Genomic DNA, 14,858 nt, shown 5'->3' on the forward strand with positions numbered 1-14,858 from the left:
AAGTACATCCAAGTGAACAAATCGAAGTAAAATAAATAAACCAACGAATGAAATGAACAAATCATTCACCGTTATCATGACAACCAGGGAAAAAACAAGCAATTACAAACTACGAATACAATGTCTAATACAACCGAAAGATTCGGCCTTTGAAGCCATACGAATTCGGTTTGTGCACACAAATTATTCTTTCTTGAGCACTTAAGTTGCAGCCACTGACTCGTCTAGGGCACAGGGGGTAATCAGTCTCTCCACCGATACTTTCCTAACATCTCGGCGTATTCCGATGTCAGAAACCAATCTACTAACACAATACATGCCACAACCTACAGCACCCAGACCAGTAAAACTGGTAGTCATAAATCGAAGCGGTGAAGAAACAACAGCAGTTGCGGCAGCTACGAAGGAGGCAGCCTGTCCACTCCTGCCCACGCTAATGCTGGTGAACACGAGCAAGCCTGTTTTGCAATATATGGCGAAGTCTTCACAGTTGTTTTTGAAAATGTCATAACTACCAAAGCCATTCTGCAGAAGGAAAGAAGCACGGTGAAGGACATCTTCGGGAGGGTCAGACCGCGCAAGGGTACAGGTACCCCCTCTAGCCTTGGCAATAAAGAAAGCTGAAGTGACACCATATTCAAAGAGGTAAAGATCACCGCCAGATAGAAAACAATCTATGCAAGAAGACATGACACCATCAAGTGTCGATTGATCACAGTTTGGGCAGGGATTGTCCGGAGAGTGCGATGGAGAGCTGCTTACAAGGAAGCGGTCTAGCACAGTTCCTGTGCCAATTTCCTGGCCCGCTCCTCGAGTGAAGTGAACAACCTTTCCTTCACCAACATATATCCCTGAGATCACATAGCAGATAAACGATCAGCGATGCCATGTTTTCCATGGTGATTTAAATGCAGGATTTAAAAGTTAAAAAAACACAAAAGTTCTCCTCATACATTAACAAAAACTGATGGAAAGTAGGACGAAAAACTATGCATGAAAAGGAAACTGAACTGCGCAAGTTCGCCAAGCATCAAAACGACAGAAACACAGGTATAGAACTAAAAGTCTAAAATGCGACGACTCCTTGGTTACCTGCTCCAAATGGAATTTATAACTTAAACAAACCAATCAATTCTCCTACCTCATCCTATCAATCAAATATTGGGTTCGTATTCCAACAGTTCAATCTCATAGTATTCGCGGGCGCGTGTCTGCGTCTGTGTGTGTTTGCCGGGGGGAAGACTGACCCAAAAAAATAGTTGGTTAACAATCTTCTAATCAAAATTCCTAACTAGTGCTGAATATGCTGATCCATTAACTAACCATGCAAGTTGCTTGACTGTAAACTCAATGTTGTCTCTCAAACTATTTGTCTGATAAAAAGAATTAACTTCTTCAATGTTAAAGCATCATTATTTTTTTCCGACTGTTGCTATTCGAATTTTCCTCTTCCACTTAAGCTGAATTTAAACCATACCATTCCCCTGATTCAATACTTACTAACAACATTCACAACAACAACAACAACAACAACAACAAAGCCTTTTCCCACTAAGTGGGGTCGGCTATATGAATCCTAGAACGCAATTGCGCTCGGTTTTGTGTCATGTCCTCCGTTAGATCCAAGTACTCTAAGTCTTTTCTTAGAGTCTCTTCCAAAGTTTTCCTAGGTCTTCCTCTACCCCTTCGGCCCTGAACCTCTGTCCCGTAGTCACATCTTCGAACCGGAGCGTCAGTCGGCCTTCTTTGCACATGTCCAAATCACCGGAGCCGATTTTCTCTCATCTTTCCTACAATTTCGGCTACTCCTACTTTACCTCGGATATCCTCATTCCCAATCTTATCCTTTCTCGTGTGCCCACACATCCCACGAAGCATCCTCATCTCCGCTACACCCATTTTGTGTACGTGTTGATGCTTCACCGCCCAACATTCTGTGCCATACAACATCGCTGGCCTTATTGCCGTCCTATAAAATTTTCCCTTGAGCTTCAGTGGCCTACGACGGTCACACAACACGCCGGATGCACTCTTACACTTCATCCATCCAGCTCGTATTCTATGGTTGAGATCTCCATCTAATTCTCCGTTCTCTTGCAAGATAGATCCTAGGTAGCGAAAACGGTCGCTTTTTGTGATCTTCGCTAGATTGCTCCGGTCATTAGTGTGGATAAGTATATAAATGGATAGAGATAGAAAAGCAAACACAAGATGTACGTGGTTCACCCAGATTGGCTACGTCCACGGAATAGAAGAGTTCTCATTAATTGTGAAGGGTTTACACAAGTACATAGGTTCAAGCTCTCCTTTAGTGAGTACAAGTGAATGATTTAGTACAAATGACATTAGGAAATATTGTGTGAGAATGATTTCGTAATCACGAAACTTCTAAGTATCGGAGTGTGGTGTCGTCTTGACTTGCCTTATCTGTCTCATAGGTAGATGTGGCATCTTCTCTGGAAGTACTCTTCCTCCATCCAGGGGGTGGTATCTTTAACTGGTGGAGATGCACAAGGTAATGTATCAATTTCACTTGAAGCTTACTTGTAGTTTCAGGCTTGGTCAAGCGCGATACAAACCATGTAGTAGGAGTCCCCCAAGTCGCCGAGCTAGGGGGTCTGCTGAAAGAGGTGACAGACAAGGTAAGCAATCAGAGCTCCGACTGATTGTTCACCTTCTCCCCATCTTGCAGCAGCATGAAGGATAAAGAGAAGAAAAATGAAAAGAGATGATATGAGATACTTTTGCTTTTGAAGAAGTAACTTTCCACAGGCTTATTCTTGAACTGAGCTGGAGGGGTTTCTGGTTTCCTCCAGAGTATAAGGCTGACTGAAGAATTTGAGGGTCAAAACAAGTCCATCAAATCTAGAGTACGTTCAACCCTGCTGATATGGGATACTTTTGCTTTTGACAGAGTAATGGATGTATCGGCACGTGTGCTGTTACGCTTGTCTCCACATGCTTCCTTGTATCCTTCGCACTTGCCCTATCTGTCCCTCAAGCAGATGCGGAATCTTCCCTGGAAACATAAGATGTTAAAGATGAGTACTCGAGAGCAATGCCAGGTAAGTAATCAGGTAAGGGGTTCCAGGCAGTCAGTTCCTGGCTGGAAGCTTGATTCCAAATGCTGACTGATTGCTCTCTTTCTCCTTGTCTTGCAGGTAAAAACAAGGCCAAAGGAAAAGACAGGGAAAAAGCATGATATGGGATACTCTTGCTTTTAACCCTGATGATATGAGATATTCTTGCTCTAGTATAGCTTGTTTGCAGAGGTATTATCGGGGGGAAAGAAAACTGAATATTTCGAAAGGCTTCGTTGGGAGTGCCCTCTCAGATATGATGAAGGGTTGAGCATTTTTGCAGGTCTGCCTGTCCGTTGGGGATGGAGGTCGACATATATAGGAGTCTCCCTAACAACAAGTAGTAATGCTATTCCTTTACCCTGCTTGGTCATAGCACGGTAGTGGGAGTTGCCAGTTTCACATGTTTTAACTCTGTCAGAGCACTTTGAAAAAGTGGTCTGTGGTATCTGGCTCTCGAGATTCGGAGAACGATGCCTCTTCGATTTTTGAGAAAGCAATCATGCTGGGGTCTGGCTCTCGAGATTCGGAGAGCAGTGTCTCTTAGATTTTTGAGGAAGTAATCATGTTGGGAGTCTGGCTCTCGAGATTCGGAGGGCGGTGCCTATTCGATTTTGGAGCAAGCAATCTTGTTGGGAGTGTTGTCTCGAATGTGAGTAAAGGTTGGGCATGTTTGCTAGTCTACCTTGCCACGAAGCACAAAGGTTGACACACAGGGACTTTCCAATTATCCAGCAATGGTACTGTTCCTTTACCCTCTCTTCGATTTTGAGAAAGTAGTCATGTTGGGAGTCTGGCTCTCGAGATTTGGAGGACGGTGCCTCTTCGATATCCAGCAGTGGTACTGTTCCTTTACCCTTGTGGGTAATAATATGGTAGCTAGACCTTCAAAATTTATGTGTCTAAACTTTGTTAGTGCTGTTTCTTTGCTATTCTTTTACCTTTCTTGGTCAGAGCGATGTAGTGGGAGCTGCAAGCTTCACGTGCTCAACTTTGGCAGAGAACTTTGGCAAAGTCATCTGTGGTACCCATGAGCTATTGTTGCGTGTGGGAAGTGGATGATTGAACAGTAAGATTCATGTGCTTTCTACTTCACCAGAAGTCTTCGACAGAATGCCCATAATTTCTGCAAAGCTGAGTGTGCGTGTGACAGGTGCTGACAAGGCTAGAAAAGTAGGTGCCTCTTCGATTTCTGAGATCGGCCCTCGTGGTCTCTGAGCAGCCCAGCTTTTGAGAAAGCGAGCGCCTCTTCGATTGATTCGGAGAACGATGCCTCATCGATTTTTGAGAAGGCAATCATGCTGGGGGTCTGGCTCTCGAGATTCGGGGAGCAGTGTCTCTTCGATTTTTGAGAAAGTAATCATGTTGGGAGTCTGGCTCTCGAGATTCGGAGGGCGGTGCCTCTTCGATTTTGGAACAAGCAATCTTATTGGGAGTGTTTTCTCGAATGTGAGTAAAGGTTGGGCATGTTTGCTAGTCTACCTTGCCACGAAGCACAGAGGTTGCCACACAGGGACTTTCCAATTATCCAGCAATGGTACTGTTCCTTTACCCTCTCTTCGATTTTTAAGAAAGTAGTCATGTTGGGAGTCTGGCTCTCGAGATTCGGAGGACGGTGCCTCTTCGATTTTGGACCAAGCAATCTTATTGGGAGTGTTTTCTCGAATGTGAGTAAAGGTTGGGCATGTTTGCTAGTCTACCTTGCCACGAAGCACAGAGGTTGACACACAGGGACTTTCCAATTATCCAGCAGTGGTACTGTTCCTTTACCCTTGTGGGTAATAATATGGTAGCTAGACCTTCAAAATTTATGGGTCTAAACTTTGTTAGTGCTGTTTCTTTGCTATTCTTTTACCCTTCTTGGTTAGAGCGATGTAGTGGGAGCTGCAAGCTTCACGGGCTCGACTTTGGCAGAGAACTTTGGCAAAGTCATCTGTGGTACCCATGAGCTATTGTTGCGTGTGGGAAGTGGATGATTGAACAGTAAGATTCATGTGCTTTCTACTTCACCAGAAGTCTTCGACAGAATGCCCATAATTTCTGCAAAGCTGAGTGTGCGTGTGACAGGTGCTGACAAGGCTAGAAAAGTAGGTGCCTCTTCGATTTCTGAGATCGGCCCTCGTGGTCTCTGAGCAGCCCAGCTTTTGAGAAAGCGAGCGCCTCTTCGATTGATTCGGAGAACGATGCCTCATCGATTTTTGAGAAGGCAATCATGCTGGGGGTCTGGCTCTCGAGATTCGGGGAGCAGTGTCTCTTCGATTTTTGAGAAAGTAATCATGTTGGGAGTCTGGCTCTCGAGATTCGGAGGGTGGTGCCTCTTCGATTTTGGAACAAGCAATCTTATTGGGAGTGTTTTCTCGAATGTGAGTAAAGGTTGGGCATGTTTGCTAGTCTACCTTGCCACGAAGCACAGAGGTTGCCACACAGGGACTTTCCAATTATCCAGCAATGGTACTGTTCCTTTACCCTCTCTTCGATTTTTAAGAAAGTAGTCATGTTGGGAGTCTGGCTCTCGAGATTCGGAGGACGGTGCCTCTTCGATTTTGGAGCAAGCAATCTTATTGGGAGTGTTTTCTCGAATGTGAGTAAAGGTTGGGCATGTTTGCTAGTCTACCTTGCCACGAAGCACAGAGGTTGACACACAGGGACTTTCCAATTATCCAGCAGTGGTACTGTTCCTTTACCCTTGTGGGTAATAATATGGTAGCTAGACCTTCAAAATTTATGGGTCTAAACTTTGTTAGTGCTGTTTCTTTGCTATTCTTTTACCCTTCTTGGTTAGAGCGATGTAGTGGGAGCTGCAAGCTTCACGGGCTCGACTTTGGCAGAGAACTTTGGCAAAGTTATCTGTGGTACCCATGAGCTATTGTTGCGTGTGGGAAATGGGTGATTGAACAGTAAGATTCATGTGTTTTCTACTTCCCCAGAAGTCTTCGACAGAATGCCCATAATTTCTGCAAAGCTGAGTGTGCGTGTGACAGGTGCTGACAAGGCTGGAAAAGTAGGTGCCTCTTCGATTTCTGAGATCGGCCCTCGTGGTCTCTGGGGAGCCCAGCTTTTGAGAAAGCGAGCGCCTCTTCGATTTCTGAGATCGGCCTTCGTGGTCTTTGAGCAGCCCAACTTTTGAGAAAGCAAACGCCTCTTCGATTTCTGAGATCAACCCTCATGATCTCTAAGCAGCCCAGCTTTTGAGAAAGCAAACGCCTCTTCGATTTCTGAGCAGGCGCCTCTTCGATTTCTGAAGCTCCGTCTAGTGCAGATTTTTATAGGGGCTGGCATTAAGTTCCAAAGCACACTTGAATCTCCACCAGTAGAAGCTTCATTCTTGCACTTCTAAGATCTTGATTTGTCCGACCTCTTCTCTCTTCAACACCTTTGAAAATGTCTGGCCCCTCCGACCGTCGTTTTGACTTGAACCTTGTTGAAGAGGCAGCCCCGCCTTCTCCAGACAACATATGGCGCCCATCCTTCGTCTCCCCTACTGGTCCTCTTACCGTTGGGGATTCCGTGATGAAGAATGATATGACCGCTGCGGTGGTGGCCAGGAACCTTCTCACTCCCAAAGATAACAGACTACTTTCCAAACGGTCTGATGAGTTAGCTGTTAAGGATTCGCTGGCTCTCAGTGTTCAGTGTGCAGGTTCTGTGTCTAATATGGCCCAACGCCTATTTGCTCGAACCCGCCAAGTTGAATCATTGGCGGCTGAACTGATGAGTCTCAAACAGGAGATTAGAGGGCTCAAGCATGAGAATAAACAGTTGCACCGGCTCGCACATGACTATGCTACAAACATGAAGAGGAAGCTTGACCAGATGAAGGAAACTGATGGTCAGGTTTTACTTGATCATCAGAGATTTGTGGGTTTGTTCCAAAAACATTTATTGCCTTCGTTTTCTGGGGCTGTACCGCGTAATGAAGCTCCAAATGATCAACCTCTGATGCCTCCTCCTTCTAGGGTTCTGTCCAGTACTGAGGCTCCAAATGATCCCCCTCCGGTGCCTTCTCTTTCTGGGGCTCTACCGACTGCTGAGACTTCTCCTAAGCAACCTTTGTGAAGGCTCCCTCTTGTGTGTTTATTTTGACTCATGTATATGTATATATTTGTAGCTTATCGGGGATATCAATAAATAAGCTTTCCTTCATTTCAACGTATTGTGTTAAATACACCAAAGCCTTCTTCGCTAAGTTCTTTGAATTTTCTTTTGTTGAAGCTTGTATGTTGAAGCTTTCTGAGTGGAGCATGTAGGTTGGGGTAGTGTTCCCTTAATTTCCCGAGTGAAGAAAACTTCTCGGTTGGAGACTTGGAAAATCCAAGTCACTGAGTGGGATCGGCTATATGAATCTTAGAACGCCATTGTGCTCGATCCTGTGTCATGTCCTTCGTTAGATCCAAGTACTCTAAGTCTTTTCTTAGAGTCTCTTCCAAAGTTTTCATAGGTCTTCCTCTACCCCTTCGGCCCTGAACCTTTGTCCCATAGTCGCATCTTCTAATCGGAGCGTCAGTAGGCCTTCTTTGCACATGTCCAAACCACCGTAACCGATTTTCTCTCATCTTTCCTTCAATTTCGGCTACTCCTACTTTACCCCGGATATCCTCATTCCTAATCTTATCATTTCTCGTGTGCCCACACATCCAACGAAGCATCCTCATCTCCGCTACACCCATTTTGTGTACGTGTTGATGTTTCACCGCCCAACATTCTGTGCCATACAGCATCGCCGGCCTTATTGCCGTCCTATAAAATTTTCCCTTGAGCTTCAGTGGCATACGGCGGTCACACAACACGCCGGATGCACTCTTCCACTTCATCCATCCAGCTTGTATTCTATGGTTGAGATCTCCATCTAATTCTCCGTTCTTTTGCAAGATAGATCCTAGGTAACGAAAACGGTCGCTCTTTGGTATTTCTTGATCTCCGATCCTCACCCCTAACTCGTTTTGGCCTCCATTTGCACTGAACTTGCACTCCATATATTCTGTCTTTGATCGGCTTAGGCGAAGACCTTTAGATTCCAACACTTCTCTCCAAAGGTTAAGCTTTGCATTTACCCCTTCCTGAGTTTCATCTATCAACACTATATCGTCTGCGAAAAGCATACACCAAGGAATATCATCTTGAATATGTCCTGTTAACTCATCCATTACCAACGCAAAAAGGTAAGGACTTAAGAATGAGCCTTGATGTAATTCTACAGTTATGGGAAAGCTTTCGGTTTGTCCTTCATGAGTTCTTACGGCAGTCTTTGCTCCTTCATACATATCCTTTATAGCTTGGATATATGCTACTCGTACTCCTTTCTTCTCTAAAATCCTCCAAAGAATGTCTCTTGGGACCCTATCATACGCTTTTTCCAAATCTATAAAGACCATGTGTAAATCCTTTTTCCCATCTCTATATCTTTCCATCAATCTTCGTAAGAGATAGATTGCCTCCATGGTTGAGCGCCCTGGCATGAACCCGAATTGATTGTCCGAAACCCGTGTCTCTTGCCTCAATCTATGCTCAATGACTCTCTCCCAGAGCTTCATTGTATGACTCATTAGCTTAATACCCCTATAGTTCATGCAATTTTGTACGTCGCCCTTATTCTTGTAGATAGGCACCAAAGTGCTCGTTCGCCACTCATTTGGCATCTTCTTCGTTTTCAAAATCCTATTGAAAAGGTCAATGAGCCATGTTATACCTGTCTCTCCCAAAAGTTTCCACACTTCGATTGGTATATCGTCTGGGCCTATTGCTTTTTTATGCTTCATCTTCTTCAAAGCTACAACCACTTCTTCCTTCCGGATTCGCCGATAAAAAGAGTAGTTTCTACACTCTTCTGAGTTACTCAACTCCCCTAAAGAAGCACTCATTTCATGTCCTTCATTGAAAAGATTATGAAAATAACCTCTCCATCTGTCTTTAACCGCATTCTCTGTAGCAAGAACCTTTCCATCCTCATCCTTGATGCACCTCACTTGGTTTAGGTCCCTTGTCTTCTTTTCCCTTGCTCTAGATAGTTTATAGATATCCAACTCTCCTTCTTTGGTATCTAGTCGTTTATACATATCGTCTTAAGCCGCTAACTTAGCTTCTCTGACAGCTTTCTTCGCCTCTTGCTTCGCTTTTCTATACCTTTCACCATTTTCATCGGTCCTCTCCTTGTATAAAGCTTTACAACATTCCTTCTTAGCCTTCACCTTTGTTTGTACCTCCTCATTCCACCACCAAGATTCCTTTTGGTGTGGGGCAAAGCCCTTGGACTCTCCTAATACCTCTTTTGCTACTTTTCGGATACAACTAGCCATGGAATCCCACATTTGGCTAGCTTCCCCCTCTCTATCCCACACACATTGGGTGATTACCTTCTCTTTGAAAATGGCTTGTTTTTCTTCTTTTACATTCCACCATCTAGTCCTTGGGCACTTCCAAGTCTTGTTCTTTTGTCTTACTCTTTTGATATGTACATCCATCACCAACAAGCGATGTTGATTAGCCACGCTCTCTCCTGGTATAACTTTGCAATCCTTACAAGTTATACGATCCCCTTTCCTCATTAGAAGAAAATCTATTTGTGTTTTTGACGACCCACTCTTGTAGGTGATCACATGTTCTTCTCTCTTCTTAAAGAAGGTGTTGGCTAAGAAGAGATCATATGCCATTGCAAAATCCAAGATAGCTTCCCCATCCTCGTTTCTCTCCCCAAAACCATGGCCACCATGAAAACCTCCATAGTTGCCTGTCTCCCTGCCCACGTGTCCATTTAAATCTCCTCCTATAAATAACTTCTCCGTCTGAGCAATTCCTTGCACCAAGTCTCCAAGATCTTCCCAAAATTTCTCCTTCGAACTCGTATCCAACCCTACTTGAGGTGCGTACGCACTAATCACATTGATAAGTTCTTGTCCTATTACAATCTTGATTGCCATGATTCTATCTCCTACCCTCTTGACATCTACAACATCTTGTACCAAGGTCTTGTCCACGATGATGCCAACACCGTTTCTCGTTCTATTTGTGCCCGAATACCAAAGTTTAAACCCTGAGTTTTCTAGATCATTTGCCTTACTACCAACCCACTTAGTTTCTTGTAGGCACATAATACTTATCCTTCTTCTCACCATAACTTCCACTACTTCCATAGATTTTCCCGTTAAGGTTCCTATATTCCACGTTCCTAAACGCATTTTGCTCTCTTGAACTCTACCCTTCTGTCCTAGCTTCTTCACCTTCCTCCGTCTAATAGGATCAAAGTACTTCTTTTGTGTGTCCCGGGTAAAGTTGATAGGAGCATATGCTCCCAAACAACTTTGAGTGGAGTCGTTCGAAAAGAAGTTTCTATGGCCCCCTTGCTCATTTAACACTGCATCCGGGTGCCGATGGAGATACAGCGACCCTTGCTCACTTATCACTGTGCTCGGGCCACACAGCGCGCCACTTACGGGTGACGCCCTAGCTTTAGCGCGATTTTGTTCTGGATTCATTTTCATAAGGATTCGACGTGATCATGGAGTGCCGGCTGTCGACTACCTGACGCCCTCCCCCTCCTCCTTTATCCGGGCTTGGGACCGGCCATGTAAGACATAGGCGGAGTTCTAACAACATTCACATAGACAAAATATAAACAGCAACCCATGGTCACCTGCAGTCACTTCGGCGCACACACAGACAACAAACAGAAAAATACAAGGTGTTTCCAATGCTATACAAATAACACATTCTGCAAATTATACGATCCCAGTGAATAACAACAACAAAAAGTAGTAGAAATGATTAAATTTTTCAGATAACACTAATGGGATATTGTATTGTGCAATCAGAATCTAATCGTATCGTGATCACTAATGAGAGAACCAAAAATCTAGTACGAACTAACCCATATCACTACCAATTGAAAATAGCCTCAGATTTCACCAATCATAAAGCTGCACCGGAAATTCCAAACCCCCAAATGACCCCAAATCCAAAAGCAGTAAAAACTGGAATTGCCATTTGCACCAAAAACAAAGAATAAAAATCCAAACTTTTGACGTTTCAGTGCAGGAAAAACAGACCCAAAAACTAAAAGCAGAAAATCATCACCAAACAGTTCCTAACATGCAAATAAACGAATAAATTCATATCAAATTAAAAATTAAAAGGAGGGAAAGAAGAAGAGGAGGACCGTGGTGGGCATAGAGGTAGGCGCGGCGCCATGAATATATGTGATCTCCAGGCTTCAGAAGATCCCTCCGGATCTTGTTCGACAGCACTCCCATTCCTTCCTTCTCTCTCGATCGAAACTGTAAAGTTGTGGAATTGGAAATGGAATGGCGAAAACTCAATTCATCCCCAAATCAGAAAAGAAGAAAACTGAAATGGGGGAGTTTCCAAGCAATCGCCTTTCCTTCGCCTGTAAGTCTCCTTCTTTTTCGCGCCTGCCTTTTTCCCTTGATTTAATTCTCTCGACGTAATATGGCTTTTCCCAACCGAGGGAATCGTGAACGTTGCGTTAATTTTTTTTTTTTCCCTTTTTTTGAAAACCTTTCGCTTTCGATTTTTTCTGGATTTCGAATATTCCATATTCTTTCGCACGTGCGAGTCGTGAATAAAACAATACCTCGTTATTTCATAAAATAAATAATTAGCACTAAACATTACAAAAAATGAAAACTTAAAAGAATGAAAATTGAAATAATACGGTTGTGGGTATCAAATTATTCTCTCAAATAATAATTTAGGTGGGTTGAGCTTGAAACTTATCGTTTGTAAGTGAAGTAGAATATTATTAGATTGTAATATTAACGATAAAATGATATCATTAATTATAAACACATTTTTAAGATGGGTTGAAATTATTTACATTTTTATCTTTAAAGTATCAGCAACCGATAATCCACAGTAATCACTACTTATTACTTAATATTTAACTTTCATTATTAATTAAAACAAAGTACAAATAAACAAGGGTGTTTAATAACTATTAGATTTTCAAGAAATTAACTATAAAACAAAGATTTCAAAGTTTGGTTGCGAAAGAAAGACATGGATGACAAAGTATTGAAATAGTTAAATGTTTGAAATACCCCTATGTAAATATACTATGGATATAACATAAATATTATGTCAATATAGTATTTATATATGACGTAGATATTATTCATATGATGTTGATAATATGTATAAACCGTCTTATTAATGTTGTTGATAATGATCATTAGTATTGTCAATGCGTTGTTATAGATACTGATATGTGTTTGATATACAATCGGTATGTTCATAATATTGTTCACTCACCACCTTCCATAACGTTGCTCTCACCAAACCCTATATTTGTATCTTTCAATCACAAGCAGAAAGATCCAATGAGAAAGGATGAACATAGATCGATTGAAAATTGTGCTTTGAACGAGTTGAAATCGATTGTGAATTGGTGAGAGAGGGAGAGTCGCATAAAGTATGAGAGAGAAGATTTATGGGTGGTTGATGGGATATGAGTGGACGGCTGAGGGCTCCCACACAGAAAAGAGGCTAGCTGGCCGATCGACAGAGTGAGAGAGGATAGATTGAGATCGAGATCGCGAGAGAAATGAAGGAAACTCAGGAAAGTGAGAAGATTAATGCATAAGGGAGTTCATAAGTATTGGCTTTTTGGACTTTCCATGCTCTAAAAATGTTTACACCATCAAAGGCTATATCAGCACCTTATGGTTGAAATCCTTTTATTTAAGCTAATTTCCTTAGATTTTAAGAGAACTACTAGAACAAGAAAACTCAATTACCCAAAAAAAAAAGGTAAAACCCATTCTAACAAAAGTCACGGTTATTAATCTATTGAAATCATTTTTTAACTAGGGATATTTTTCAATTCAAAGACATGTATTTGTAGCTCAAAGCGATCGTCACTCCCTGACTACAGTGGTGGATCCACTTAAGAAGTAGAAGGGGCACGGGCGTGTCTTGGATTTTGCAATGGCATATGATCTCTTCTTAGCCAACACCTTCTTTAAGAAGAGAGAAGAACATGTGATCACCTACAAGAGTGGGTCGTCAAAAACACAAATAGATTTTCTTCTAATGAGGAAAGGGGATCGTATAACTTGTAAGGATTGCAAAGTTATACCAGGAGAGAGCGTGGCTAATCAACATCGCTTGTTGGTGATGGATGTACATATCAAAAGAGTGAGAAAAAAGAACAAGACTTGGAAGTGCCCAAGGACTAGATGGTGGAATCTAAAAGAAGAAAACCAAGTGAGGTGCATCAAGGATGAGGATGGAAAGGTTCTTGCTACAGAGAACACGATTAAAGACAGATGGAGAGGTTATTTTCATAATTTTTTCAATGAAGGATATGAAAGGAGTGCTTCTTTAGGGGAGTTAAGTAACTCAGAAGAGTGTAGAAACTACTCTTTTTATCGTCGAATCCGGAAGGAAGAAGTGGTTGTAGCTTTGAAGAAGATGAAGCATAGAAAAGCAGTAGGCCCAGACGATATACCAATCGAAGTGTGGAAAGTTTTGGGAGAGACAGGTATAACATGGCTCACTGACCTTTTCAATAGGATTTTGAAAACGAAGAAGATGCCAAATGAGTGGTGAACGAGCACTTTGGTGCCTATCTACAAGAATAAGGGCGACGTACAAAATTGCATGAACTATAGGGGTATTAAGCTAATGAGTCATACAATGAAGCTCTGGGAGAGAGTCATTGAGCATAGATTGAGGCAAGAGACACGGGTTTCGGACAACCAATTCGGGTTCATGCCAGGGTGCTCAACCATGGAGGCAATCTATCTCTTACGAAGATTGATGGAAAGATATAGAGATGAGAAAAAGGATTTACACATGGTCTTTATAGATTTGGAAAAAGCGTATGATAGGGTCCCAAGAGACATTCTTTGGAGGATTTTAGAGAAGAAAGGAATATGAGTAGCATATATCCAAGTTATAAAGGATATGTATGAAGGAGCAAAGACTGCCGTAAGAACTCATGAAGGACAAACCGAAAGCTTTCCCATAACTGTAGGATTACATCAAGGCTCATCCTTAAGTCCTTACCTTTTTGCGTTGGTAATGGATGAGTTAACAGGACATATTCAGGATGATATTCCTTGGTGTATGCTTTTCGCAGACGATATAGTGTTGATAGATGAAACTCAGGAAGGGGTAAATGCAAAGCTTAACCTTTGAAGAGAAGTGTTGGAATTTAAAGGTCTTCGCCTAAGCCGATCAAAGACAGAATATATGGAGTGCAAGTTCAGTGCAAATGGAGGCCAAAACGAGTTAGGGGTGAGGATCGGAGATCAAGAAATACCAAAGAGCGATCGTTTTCGTTACCTAGGATCTATCTTGCAAAAGAACGGAGAATTAGATGGAGATCTCAACCATAGAATACAAGCTGGATGGATGAAGTGGAAGAGTGCATCCGGCGTGTTGTGTGACCGCCGTATGCCACTGAAGCTCAAGGGAAAATTTTATAGGACGGCAATAAGGCCGGCGATGCTGTATGGCACAGAATGTTGGGCGGTGAAGCATCAACACGTACACAAAATGGGTGTAGCGGAGATGAGGATGCTTCGTTGGATGTGTGGGCACATAAGAAAGGATAAGATTAGGAATGAGGATATCCGGGGTAAAGTAGGAGTAGCCGAAATTGAAGGAAAGATGAGAGAAAATCGGTTACGGTGGTTTGGACATGTGCAAAGAAGGCCTACTGACGCTCCGATTAGAAGATGCGACTATGTGACAGAGGTTCAGGGCCGAAGGGGTAGAGGAAGACCTAGGAAAACTTTGGAAGAGACTCTAAGAAAAGACTTT

General features: G+C 42.6%; 1 protein-coding gene across 1 annotated transcript; it reads right to left on the reverse strand.

The window, feature by feature from the left end:
- Positions 1 to 13: 13 nt before the first annotated feature.
- Positions 14 to 11,586, reverse strand: LOC103426221 (protein LEAD-SENSITIVE 1-like). The gene is made up of 2 exons (XM_029097429.2): positions 11,230 to 11,586; positions 14 to 851 (listed from the first exon to the last, which is right to left on the reverse strand). The coding sequence occupies exons 1-2, from the start codon at positions 11,321 to 11,323 to the stop codon at positions 202 to 204; spliced, it is 744 nt and encodes a 247-aa protein (XP_028953262.1). The 5' UTR covers positions 11,324 to 11,586; the 3' UTR covers positions 14 to 201.
- Between the last annotated feature and the right edge of the window lie 3,272 nt (positions 11,587 to 14,858).

This window comes from Malus domestica, chromosome 17 (assembly GCF_042453785.1).
Source record: "Malus domestica chromosome 17, GDT2T_hap1".
In the NCBI taxonomy this organism is placed as follows: domain Eukaryota; kingdom Viridiplantae; phylum Streptophyta; class Magnoliopsida; order Rosales; family Rosaceae; genus Malus; species Malus domestica.

Excerpts from the sequence above, each read along its gene's own strand:
- LOC103426221 (XM_029097429.2), bottom strand. The coding sequence starts at position 11,323 with ATGGGAGTGCTGTCGAACAAGATCCGGAGGGATCTTCTGAAGCCTGGA. Across the intron at positions 852-11,229 it reads CTACCTCTATGCCCACCACG|GGATATATGTTGGTGAAGGA; the intron begins GTCCTCCTCTTC and ends ATGTGATCTCAG.